The sequence below is a fragment of the Epinephelus moara genome, chromosome 17, assembly GCF_006386435.1.
Source record: "Epinephelus moara isolate mb chromosome 17, YSFRI_EMoa_1.0, whole genome shotgun sequence".
Lineage (NCBI taxonomy): Eukaryota > Metazoa > Chordata > Actinopteri > Perciformes > Serranidae > Epinephelus > Epinephelus moara.
This window is the reverse complement of record NC_065522.1, coordinates 32,747,458-32,760,657: the sequence shown is the minus strand read 5'-3', so window position 1 is coordinate 32,760,657 and position 13,200 is coordinate 32,747,458. Positions and strand designations below refer to the sequence as shown.

Here is a 13,200-nt window from a genome sequence, read left to right as displayed (position 1 = left end):
GTTACCATGGTTACTGAACAGGGATTGATATAAGCCACAGTAATGAAACGTACAGTGTCAGTGTCTCTGCCACATAATGACAAACACACGTGACGTATCCGTAGTTTAATGCTAACATCATCATTCTGGTGACTGGGACGTTTTTGCACATGCTCAGATAGACGTTAACAAAGATCCAATATTTCATTCAAACGTCAGGACACAGTGTGTGTGTGTGTGTGTGTGTGTGTGTCAGTCAGCACTGACAAGACAAGCTAATGATTGATTGGTGACATCATCAGTGTGTCTGTCACATCTCTCCTTTATAAAGAGAAAACTGTCTGACGCTTCAGGACAAACCTTCAGTCTCTTAAATCTCACAGGAAAATAAGAATATTTTTAATCAGCTGAAGGTAAAATATTTTTGTAGAACTCTTCAGAGGAAACCAGTCGGTCCATGTTTGAGTTTGTCATGATGACATCAGCCGGAGTTTGCTCTCTCGTTCTGTCTCTCCTCGTCTCTTCCTCCATCACGGTGAGTTCACTCTGGTGTTTAACTGTTCAAGGCATTTTAGTTTTAAATATTTGGGACTATTATTTGTTTTTATTTCTGTCCTTAGGTCAGATTTATGCACATGAAGCTGAGCACTGTGACAATATAATGCAGCAGTGTTCAATAACACCACAGTCAGGAGTCACTGCAGGGCTGAGTAACTTAACACATGTCAGTATATGTTATAGAGTAGCACAGTATATTCTAGTGCATTAAACCGAATTACAAAACATTGTATGGAGGCTGTAATGGGCCAAACATATCTATTTATATTCCTGAAATTAATTAATAAATACATGTGATAAAATAATCTCAGGTCAGAGGTCAACCAGCTGCCGTAAAGTTACAAACATAATTAAGTCTATACATTAATACATATAATACAAACAACTGTTAATTAAAGTAATAAAAAATGGAGAGTGAAATATAACGCTTTATACTTTATACTTTAAAATGCAAAAGGTTTTTATGATAAACAGACAAATTATTAAATAAATAAATAAACATTAGCTTCATAGAGTAAAACAAATGTATGTTCATGTTTTTTAACAACTGATTTTACCTAAAGGGAAACGTAAAAAGCTTTAAACTTCTGTTGACATTTTGATTAACAATATTATTTACTGATGCACTCAGTCATATTTTTGACTCGTCTGATCATATTTTGCTGTGACACTGTGACAACCCTGATTTAAAAAAGTCTGGACGCTGTGTAAAATGTCAGTAAAAGCTGAATGATATGATTTGCAAATTCTTTTTGTGGCAGCAGGGAAATCAAGTATTAGTTAGATTTTCTTAGTACCAACTGAGCATGGTTTAAACACCACAGCCTACCTGAGTATTGTTGCTGAGCGTGTCCATCCCTTTATGACCACAGTGTACCCATCTTCTGATGGCTACTTCCAGCAGGATAACACACCATGTCACAAAGCTCACATCATCTCAAACATGACAATGAGTTCACTGTACTCCAATGGCCTCCACAGTCACCAGATCTCAGTCCAATAGAGCACCTTTGGGATGTGCTGGAGCGGGAGATTCTCATCATGGATTCTTTATATTTTCCACAGCGTCCCGACTCTCTCAGGATCAGGGCTGTAGCTCTCCCTCGTTGTTGTACCACAATTCTTTTATTGAACCTCTGTATCACCTCCTTTCAGCTCTCGACTCAGAGCTCCCCTCCAAAGACGGACGACTTTCTGGGACCAATTGAGTGTCTTGAAAAGAAGTAAGTGCTCTGCTCTCTGATTGGCTGGACTTGTTTATTGTTTGTGTATTGTTTTTGAGTCACCAGGCCCAGTGTTAATTCAGTCTCTCTCTTTGTTTCTCAGTTTAACTCGTGAATCCTGCGGCCTGGTGTTTTGTCCTCCGTGGCAGTCCTGCGTAGACGGACAGTGCATTTGTAAACCGGCCTACAAGTGTCCCACAGAGGGCGTGACCCCGGTCTGTACCCATGGCAACAAGCAGCTCCTGTCCTACTGCCAGGTAATAACATGGGTGGTGACTGAACAAGACACTGACACTGGCAGCTGGAGTTAGATTCTCACTGAAATCTTTTTCACTAAAGATGTTAAGGGTGAAAACACCAACAGTTAGTTTCCACTGCCACCAGGGGGCACCAGACTGTGACGCTGCTGTGAACGATAATTCCAGTGTCAGTGGAGCGTTTATTGGCCCCTGGGCTTTCCCTATTTAACATCGATTTTATTAAACACAAACTTAAATCTATATTGTGCAGAAAAAAACCCAACAACAATGTATAGACCCTCACAGACGTTATCACTGTCATGATGCATTTTCCTGCAGAGACTCTGCCCTCTGCCTGTATCTTTGTATTTTCTTCATATAGCACACAGGTGAGATTGGGACTTCATAAATAGGTGGCGACCAGGTGTCAGACTGTAAGCAGCGGACATCCAAGAGGAAGCAATTAAAATCTTGGACTCGGCACCAAAAATATGTAGATTCAATGAGGCGAAAGGCCAAACAGACAAAGCTCGTTCCTAAATGAGAGTGAATCTGGGGTTGGTTGGTTCACACTTGCTGGAGATAGTTAGTTACAAACAGTAGCCGACAGTTCTTGCATTACATACCTTTAAGGTCCTGTTATTCAGAAAATAAATTCAGATGTCTTCATTCTGTGAAAACTTTAGATTTGCTCGGGTGTTTTAGAGTTGTTGACGAGGATCACCATGTTGCACCGCCATGTTTCTACAGTAGCCCAGAACGGACAAACCAAACATTGACTCTAGTTAGAGACGTTCATGTTTTCACATCAGCCACTGCAGTTGGAGGAAAACACAGATTTTTAAAATTGAAACTGCTTCATTTAGTGTTTTTCCAGGTGTAAATCAGCAGGTCTGTTTGTTTCTGAGAGGACGAGACCTCTGTGGATCATTCAGCTCCTGGTAACAAACCTCCTTAACAATAAATACTGCCGGTTTTCTAACCAGGAGAAGTTTCAGCTGGTTGTAATCTGCATCCTCACCTCTAGATGCCACTAAATCTCCCTAAATCTGACACATTTCAGCTAACGGACAACCCGCAGTAAGACTCTCCCACCAAATGTAGCAATTTCAAGGTTATGTCATTAGTACATTTTGTACACGGGGCAATGCAATGTGCTTTACTTAGATAAAAGCAAAAAGAAGCATTGGTATAATATGATTAAAGAAAGTGCAAAAAATAGTAATTAAAGAGAACAATATAATTAAAAGATAAGTTATATAAAACAAAGGTATAGTGTAGTCTTCAATGTGAAACAGAAATCAAAGATAAACCTTACAGATTAAAAACATCATCATCTGCATATTGGGAAACAATTTACATTAAAAACAACTGTTGCACATCAGGTCTGAATACAAATTTCTGTGAGAACGCAAAACATCTGTGTGGATACATTTCGCACAGGAACAATACGCACTAAACCAAAAATGTAACTTCTCTGTGTATTTTATTTTGGTGCTTGAAGTAAGCGACAGAGCCTCCGAGCTTCAGCAGTGATATCTGATGATGTTTTGCTTTTAAAGCTTCCCAACAAAAGAAAAGATCTTGTAATGTCATGAAACAGACGTGGAGTTCAGTGATACATATTATTTGTGGCAGCAAAGCTTTGGAAGACACAACATGATCTTAAAGGTTTTTCTGCTTTACACCAAATTATGACTTTGTCCTGCAGGAAGTAACAGAAACATGGTTTTGTGCTTTGGACTTTGTGTTGGAAAAATGTGAGACAGAAGCTCAGTAACATGACGAAATACAGAAAACCATCGGTCACCAAGTCATAATGAACATTTGTGAACATAAACATGTCTGAATAAAGAGTCCGAGCCTTCTCTCAGATTAAAGATGATTTATTTTCTAGGCGATGGCTGTTTCCTGTCGGACCATGAAACCCTTCATGTCCCATTTTGGAGAAACCTGCACAGGTGTGTTCTCAGATTTATCTCGAGCTGTTCTCTGAAGTCTTAGCGTCCTTCATTTGAACCTTCATCTGCTGGTGTATCTCTCTTCACTTTGACCTTTATCTTCGTCTCACTTCAGCTGCTCAACCAAAGTTCAGAGGTTCAGTCGAGGAGGGCACGGAGGTGGTCAGGCTCTTTGTTCCCAGCACTGGGAGCACTGGAGGAGGTGGTGAGGAGTTGCTGGTGTGTCAGGAGCTGTGGGACATGGCTGCTGCTAACGTGGCCTGCAAGGCGGCTGGGCACCCACTGTGAGAGGAGCCATATTTTACATTTCATAATGCACACACACTGTAAATATACTGGAAACCATTAAAAACCTTTTGTGCCTAAATGTAACCAAACATTAACCAAAGCTTTGACATTGAATTCAAGTAACTGTGTAAAGTTTTAACACATCAGCTGCACATGACACGTACAAATGTAACGTATCCGTGGTTTCATTATTCTGCCCATTGGGTTGTCTGATTCTGACTGGTCGACAGTTTCCACTGTGATTTTAAATGTCACGTTGTGTGTGCGTGCAGAGGTGCGGCGTCTGCTGGCACCGTATCGTACATCTCTCTGAAGAGCTACCATGAAGACCAGGAGTTACCCACCAAATGTGTGAGTGTCCGTTGCCAAGGTTACGAGACCTCACTGGCGGAATGTGTGATCTACGACAAGACCGCCATCGACAACGGGGAGATTGCCACGGCAACCTGCGTACAGCCGACAGGTGAGTGACTGTAAATGTAAATGTAGCCCTTTACAACAACCCACAGGTGAACCAAAGTGCTTTACAGAATATAACATACAGTTTAAACACAGAATAAAAGAATAAAAGTATTGCCACACTACTGGGTATTAAAGGCCATCCTGAATAAATAAGTTTTACGTTTTGATTTAAAGAGGCCCAGGTCAGAGATAGCACACATGTCGCAGGGGAGCTTCTTCCAGAGCCTGGGTGCAGCAACTGAAAAGGCTCAGTCACCCCAGTGTTTATACTTAGACCTGGGCACTTCCAACAAAAGTTGGTTGGATGACCTCAAAGCCCTGCCATGCTCACGAACAGTTAAAATCTCAGATAAATAGGATGGAAAAAAGGATGGGGCAAGGCCGTTGAGAGCTTTAAAAACAAACATTAAAAGTTTAAAATCAACTCTAAAACGAACAGGAAGCCGATGGAGAGAATAGAGGACTGGGGTAATGTGCTCTTGTCTACTAGTGCTAGTTAACAGACAGGCAGTTGCATTTTGAACAAGTTCAGGGCGGCTAAGAGAAAACTGGGAGATGCCAACATACAGTGCATTGCAGTAATCTAGTCTGGAGCTAATGAGAGCATGGATAGCTCTCTCCAGGTCGTGACGGCTCAAGAATGATTTTACTTTGGCCAGGAGACGTAACTGATAAAAGCTTGTCTTTACGACATTGTCAATTTGTTTATCAAATTTCAAATAACTGTCAAAGATCACTCCCAGATTTCTGACAGTAGGACTGAACGATGAAGACAAGGTCTTCACAGTTTGTCGTCACAGTATCCCCAAACACAATGCACTCTGTTTTGTCTTCATTTAAATGCAGAAAGTTTTGGGCCAACCACTGCTTGATGTCAGCAATACAGTCAAGTAGGGAACTTTGTGCATCAGTGCCTCTAGGCTTCAGTGGCAGATAGATTTGCAGATCATCTGCATAACAGTGAAAAGAAAGGTTGTGCCTGGCTATAATAGACCCAAGTGGTAACATATATAACGACAAAAGAATAGGGCCAAGAATAGAACCTTGCGGGACCCTACATGAGAGAGAGGCACTGGAGGTTGTAGGTTGTGTTCTGCTTCCTCAGTTTGATCTGACCCTGTTTTCACTGGTCATGTGTGTGTGTTTGTTTCAGCGGGGGAGTGTGAGTTCAGGTGTGTGAACGGGAAGTGTGTGTCTCTCAGTCAGACGTGTGACGGAGTCGACAACTGTGGCGACCGCAGCGACGAGATGTGCTGCAAGAGTGAGACAGAAATACACAAAACACATTCAAATATAGATGTAACAACCACAGATATACTACATATACTTTACAAGTGTGTCATGTGACACCATTTTTGTTGTTGTCATCAAACTGGGTATTTTTTAACAAGAGGCTGGGACGCATTTTTGTAAGAACTTAACTGGGTTTTTCTGAACAAGTTCGGGACATATCCAGCCATATTTTAAGCGACCACAGAGGGTAATTTTTAATCAGAGTTTGGGACACGTCCAGGCGCATTTGTAGCAACCAAAACTGGTCTGTTTTCAGTTCAGTTCAGGACTGTGTTTGTAGATGTAACAACGACTGATATACTCCATCGTTTATAATGTGAACCACTGTTTGTCTTCATGTCAGAATGCAGGAATGAAGCTTTCCGCTGCAGCACAGGTGTGTGTTTGCATAAAGAAGCAGTCAGGGACGGACAGATCGACTGTCTTAATGGCGAGGATGAATCAAAGAAACACATAAGTACTGAACACACACACACACACACACACACACACACACATCATTGAATTTTAATTTTGTGTAACATCTAACGTACATTTACTCAGCCCTGTCCCCAGAAGAAAATGTTGCGATGATACGTTTCTGCAAACCAGGAATGTTTCAGAGGTGACGTAGTTTATGAGCTGACTTTGTCAGTGGGAGGTGGAGGAGATGGTGGATCTTGTGACACGTAGGAGAGACGCCTGACGAGCTGCAGACCACTGTTTGAAACCAACAAACAACAACAACAACAGTTTTTAATGAGTCATCGCTGTTTTTCCAGCGGGACTTGTGTTCCAAAGGTATTTTCAGCCTAAACATGATCTCATGAAAGCGATGTTTGTGCCTAAGCATAACCACATGTTAACCAAAGCACCAAAGCAAAGTTTCAACATGTCCGTTACAACATAATGTACAAATTTGACGTATTCATGGTTTGCAGAAACGATCAACATTTGTTCTGGAGATTTTGTTAATTCACTTTTCACGGATCTGAACAGAGCAGCACTTTGTGAGGGACAGTGATTATTAAACAGTGTCAGGTTGGATCTCATGTTTTGTTTTTCTATGTCCCACAGAGCCACAGACGTCACTTCCAATGAACACAGGTAACCATAGTAACCCTATCACCACTATGTAACGCCAGCGCTTCTTGTTTTTTGCGACTGTGACATCAGTAATGTTGTTTTTGTGATGAAGAGGATGATGATACATGTTTTCTGTTCTATTTCAGAGTACATCTCCCCCAAAAATGGTATGTAGTGTAAATATTAACAGTATGTTTAGTGGTGGTGAATAACAGAGGCAGTTACAGTGGCAACACTCTACTTTATTTATACCCCATTTAGAGTTTATCAGTAAAAAAATAAATAAATAAATCAGTAAATCAACATGTGATAAATGTTGTACAACACACAATAATCTGACAAATATGATTTGGCCAAAGGAAAAAAAAAGCTAAAGAATTGTTTAATACGATTGATTCTTGGCAATTTTTGAGGTAATTAAATGGGACCTAATTTTTGAAAGAAAAAAAAAATTATAGTAGCTGACGGCGAGAAACAATTAATTTATTTCATCCGATCTGAAGAAAGATAATTATGCAAGTCAAGAAAGTCAGTTTGTTGTAAAACTGTTGAAGAATAAATCTGTGAAACTACGTAGTTAGAATGACTTCACATGTTGTGAAAGTGATGTCATAGCTTTCTCTCATACTGGAGCTGCAGACATAAGTGAACTTTGTTTTGCTTCCCGGCTGATAAAAAGACCAGAAGTGGATAAAAGACATGGGAAGAAAATGGGAGTACACAAATTTGGCAGCTGCCCTGCAGTAACTCTAACATTGTGTACATACCAAACACGATGCAAATTTTAGAATATTTTGTACTGACTCGCTTCATACGCGTGTGAAATTGTTATATCGAAGAATAAACTTCCGCCGGTACGTCCTCAGTGTCATATGTCCTCGGAGGGTCTTAAGGGGATAGTGCACCCAAACATGAAAATTCAGCCATTATCGGATGAGCAGTATGGAGATATTTTGTGGTTTCAATTACAGAATGTGTTTTTGGACGTTTGAATCTGGGGCGCCGTCAGCCTGCATTAGGTGGAGTTGTGTTGCTACCTCCTCTCCCCTTGGATCTCCGCAAGTGTTGTGAGGACTCTAAAACTTCACCTGAGCCTCCCTCGGCATATGGGTGAGTAGATAATGGCTGAATTTTCATTTTTGGGTGCACTATCCCTTTAAGGCTGACTGGCTGTTGTGGTGCGAAGGGGTCGCTGAAGTTCAGATTTTTCAACTTTTGCGAAAAGAAGTATGATGCGAAATCGCACCACATATTTTTTCTGTGCCGCTTAATTTGCGAATTTCGTATCATACGCGTTGCATCCATTGTGTGCCACCAATTCACTTCTAATCGCGTCTATGTTGACTTTACATGTATTCACTAGTGCAAATTGTTTTATTCACGCCCAGTGTGAACACGAAATAAGGACCCTCTGTTAAAGACCCAGGTTTTACATCGACAAACATCGTATGTGTAATTCATGGCACAATTCAAACTAGATCAAAAAGTTATTTGTCTCTCACTGTTGACTGCCATACTGTTTTATTTTAATTTTTTCAAATAAGGTCTCATGGTGGGTGCGGAGGGGACTTCGCTCTGTGGTGCAAAATAATTGTCAGGAACCTTCTGTAAATTTTAGAATGTGATTTTTCAAAAAGGGATGGTCACTAGTGATTATCAGGTCTTTATGTAAAACTGTCAGAAGAATTCATTTAAAAGATGTTTCTGTGCAGAAACGAAGAACACCAGAGTTCATCTGGAGTCAAGGCTGAGCTGTGGGATTCCTAAAACCAGCACAGAGAACGATGAGTATGAGGAGCGAGGAAGAGGAGGCCGCTTTAAGAGAGTGTTGGGAGGATGGCCAGCACAACGGGTCAGTCACACACAAACCTCTCTGTCTGTCAGTTTAATCTGAAATCATTACCTTTATCACCCCATCAACCACAGCTAATGACTGAACCAGCAGACAGCAGGGTGGAGCTGTTACTGATCAATAATAATATGTTCTCTGTGTACAGACTCAGATCCAGTGGCAGGTTGCTATCGAGCTGAAAAAAAGGATTCAGTGTGGAGGAGCTTATATCGGAGGCTGCTGGGTCGTCACTGCCGCTCACTGCATCGGGTAGGACGCATGAAGAAGTGCTGCCAGTGTAGTTTTAATGATTCACATGACAGGAGAAAAATTACAGTTTGAGAGTCAGACGTTCCAGAGACAGATGTAGGTTGACACGTCACCTTGAATGTGTGGAAGATGTAGACAATGTAACTTTAAAAGCAAACAACACTTCTTTCCTTTTACAAATAAGTCTCTCCTTTCTCTCTCTCTTCCAGGCAAAACCCGTCCCTCTCCATCACCACAGGCGCAGTTTCTGGTCAAGACAACCAAAGGTAATCATCCGTTTAATTTTTTATTTAGTGAACTCAAAAGTTGAGCATTATCTTGATTTCTTCCTGTCCTCTCACTGACCGTAATCGTCATCCATTTCTCTCTTGAAGGCCCAATCCTGCTACGCTGGTTGTGAAGTTTAGTCTCTGGAAGAGGAGCAGACCTCAGGAAACAACAGATATTGTTCCTGTTAAAGATGTCCACGTCCACCCTCTGTATGAATATGTCACAATTTATTACATTAACAAAACTCCACTTGTACGGCACACCAGGGTGAACCTGATAGATCACAAAGTTTTATGGGATTATGTATTTTCTTGGGAGGGTGGATAAGTGGCTGCTTCTCTTCCCACATGAATTTACAGGATTACGCTTTGGAGAAAGAGACGATTGCAAATGTAACTTCAACAATAGTTGGAGTAAAGGAGGTTTAGCTCTACAGGTCGTAAAGCTGAGAGGGATGAGGACAGATTTCTGACAGTCAGTGTAAACGACAAAAGAGCCAAACTGAATATTCAGCCTGTTCTCATTCCAAAATCATCAAACACCGCCGCTTTGTCAGTGATTTCAGCGTCAATCACCGAAACCAAAAGCCACCTTTGGCGGCAGTATGATACTCCGCTGATGGTGTCAGTTTTTAACGTAGCTACGAACCTTTCATGGTGTTCTGATGCGTAGCCGGTCAGCCAGACAGTACCTGTCACTGCAGAATGATTTGCAGACAGACGGTGTCAGTTCATGATGTGGCTGGACGACACCCGTTGATACGCAGATGCACAACGTGTTTTTGCAAAGTAGGACAGGCTCCTGGATCAAAATCCCACATCCAGCCAACCAATTCCAACCAATCAAAGCCCTCTGACATCATCAGTGAGCTGCTCCTGTGCTTCTTTCAAAATTCCTTTGTGCTTCTGCAGAGCTGAGCGATTTTCACAAATTAAGATTAGTACAATTAAATAAAATCCTCAGTAACACTGAGAAAAACCTTGTAAGCTACCGCAGGGTTAGCGAGTTAGTTTGCTAGGTGGGTACGCTGTCACGAAAGTATGATATGCGCTATTGGTAAGCAGGTCACGATGTAATATAAAGAGCTGGGAAGTCCCTGTAGTGCGGGCAGGAGGGTGTGGATGGGTCCAACGAACCCTGCACTTTCACCCAGGAGGCCGGTGTTCAGGTCTAAACCTGATCACGTGCTTTTGTTGCCTTCCTGGCGTTGGTTATGGTGTCCTGTATCATTGACAGCAGAAGTCAAAGGATACCTAGCACATAATATATTGTTGTGAAAGTTCACTGACAAAGCGGCGATGTGTGAGAACTTGGGATGAGAATATGTTGGAACATTCCAAGTACATGAGGCAGTGAGGACATTAGGTAAGTAAAGTACAGAGTCATCAGCATACAGACGAATTTGATGCAGTTTGCCTTTTAACATAATTGGTACAATTTTGCTCAAAAGTCTGACTTTATGGGTTAAAAAAGAAAAGGCTTACTGGAGGTCCCTCTTTGGTTCTGTCAGGTGTAACAGAACAAAATTATGCAGGACTTATCACAATGTGTTATTTGTGCTACATCGTCAAAAGAAATATAGCAAAGCATTGATTCAGGTAGAGATGAGAGCAATAATCTTTATGATGCCATCACACTGGATCTAACCAATCTTTTTTAATGTCTAAATCACCCACTGACCCAAATAAAGGTACAACCCCAACACCCGTGAGAATGACATCGCCCTCTTGCAGCTTCAGAAACTCCCACATAATGACAAGTGTTTGGAGGACAACCCTGCAGTCAGCCCTGTCTGCGTTCCCTGGACCACCAGGCTCTTCCATCCCAACCACACCTGCACCATCTCCGGATGGGGAGACGATGGAGGTACGACGATATGACAGTATGCCAGGGCCCTGTTGTCACATGTCGCCCCTTTGTCAGTGGACTTTCATGTCTACATATTACATGTTAGGTATCTTTCTGTGTCTGCTGATGATGTTCAGGAGTGTTGCTACCAATCCCGAGACATATGGAGAGTAACGTGTGTGCATGAATCGAGTTGACTGCATGAACTAGCCCCTAGGCATCATTGTGTTTAAATTTACAGTTGCAAACTCAACACGGTTTGTACGGATAAATGTACAGAGGTGAAACTATGCACATCATACTGATTTACCACGTGAGCCACTGCTGTGCACATCACACATTGTTCGAACGATGGTCCTGGTGCTGATGATGCACTTCTCTATAGGTGGTAAACAGTCCTCATACCTGCAGTGGGCCAACGTGTCCCTCATTGAGGACTGTCAGAGATTCCACAACGACAGCTTTAAACCTGGCATGCTCTGTGCAGGTAGGAGTGCTCATATCTCAGTGTGCTGGTGCTTACTGTATTCATGAAAAGAGTCCATGTGAGGTTTGTTTGTGCGTGCAGGTGATCTGGATGGCAGCGTGGATGCCTGTGAGGGGGACAATGGAGGTCCTCTGGTTTGTAAGGATGAACTCGGTGTTTCCTACTTGTGGGGCATCGTCAGCTGGGGGAGGGGGTGTGGCCAGCCGAACTCTCCAGGAGTTTATACACAGGTAAGAAAAGTGAAGCCGTTGTATTAGTGCCACTTTCACCTGTCTGATAAATCCTGGTGTTTCTGTTGAATCTGTTACTTTTTCTTGAGCTGACACCATGAGACCGAAGTTTTCACTTGTTCACCACAAATGTACAAATTACAGAGGTTGTGTTTCAGACACTCTATGAGCATTTCTGTTGGACAAAATATCAGCTTAGCACTGACATAACTCATGAATACATGGAGAGACATACTGATCAAATCCCAGCTCTCCAGAGTATTGATTTTAATCACCCCTTGACCCTTCATCTTTTAACAACCTCAATCGAACCACTGATGATCTAATTAGTGGACACTGATTGTTGTCAGTCTCGTTTGAGGCATGAAAAGACATTGTCGCTGTCCTTCCTGTTGGGTTAGTGGCACAAGAATTGGTTTTGTTTACAGACAGCACTGGTTGTTGACGAGGATTGTGCCTCTTTACTGAACCATAACCAAGTGTTCTTTGTGCCTGAACCTGACCACACATAGACCACAGCATTGTTGTAAAGTTTTGTTCTCTCCACCACATTATAATGTACAAGTGGAACATATCTGTGGGTCACAGGAACACACAATGCCAACAATTTTCCTGGAGATTGAGTCAAAATATCTCAACAACTGTTTAATGAGTTGCCAGCAGGTCATGAGGGGCGGGAATTAAACTCAAAGAATGACAGTATCACCTCTGATAATAACACTCTGTATGTGTCTCTGTCTTTCAGGTGGCTCATTACTTTGAGTGGATCAGGTCTCGGACAGGGTGGGCTGTGGTGACAAAGTTCAACTCCCAGTAACACTTTCAAAACCAGTCACATAGGGTCCCATTTTTATATTTCACTCTGACTACAGCTGTTTACTGACAGAAAACTTTCTTTGTTTTTTAATAAAAGCAAGTTCAATCATCAGCTCTGCCTGCTGTGTGTGTCCTCATTAATGTACAGTTAATAAAATATTGTTATTTAATAGTATAACTCATAAACTACTGTTGGTACCTGCCTCATTACCAAGTTGGTTTGCATTACTGTTACTGTTATTCATGTTGATTAATGTGCATGATCCTCTCTGAATAATCAAACTGACAATGGGCATGGAACTAAATATATTTACTCAAGTACTCTACTTAAGTACAACTTTGAGGTACTTTAACTTTGATATTTCAATCTCATGCCACTC

The 13,200-nt window shown here is 41.7% G+C and overlaps 1 protein-coding gene across 2 annotated transcripts; it reads left to right on the top strand.

The window, feature by feature from the left end:
* The first annotated feature begins 324 nt into the window (after window positions 1-324).
* On the top strand, window positions 325-12,932 carry LOC126403683 (complement factor I-like). Of its 2 annotated transcripts, XM_050066392.1 has the most exons (18): window positions 326-514; window positions 1,693-1,760; window positions 1,864-2,017; window positions 3,897-3,960; window positions 4,076-4,244; window positions 4,521-4,711; window positions 5,864-5,971; window positions 6,347-6,460; window positions 7,060-7,089; window positions 7,215-7,235; window positions 8,781-8,920; window positions 9,066-9,169; window positions 9,379-9,435; window positions 9,544-9,648; window positions 11,130-11,305; window positions 11,673-11,774; window positions 11,856-12,004; window positions 12,750-12,932. In XM_050066392.1, the coding sequence occupies exons 1-18, from the start codon at window positions 437-439 to the stop codon at window positions 12,819-12,821; spliced, it is 1,902 nt and encodes a 633-aa protein (XP_049922349.1). In that variant the 5' UTR covers window positions 326-436; the 3' UTR covers window positions 12,822-12,932. The 2 variants fall into 2 exon arrangements, with proteins under 2 accessions (XP_049922350.1, XP_049922349.1); XM_050066393.1 differs by lacking the exon at window positions 9,544-9,648 and having other exon boundaries at window positions 325-514.
* The last annotated feature ends 268 nt before the right edge of the window (window positions 12,933-13,200 follow it).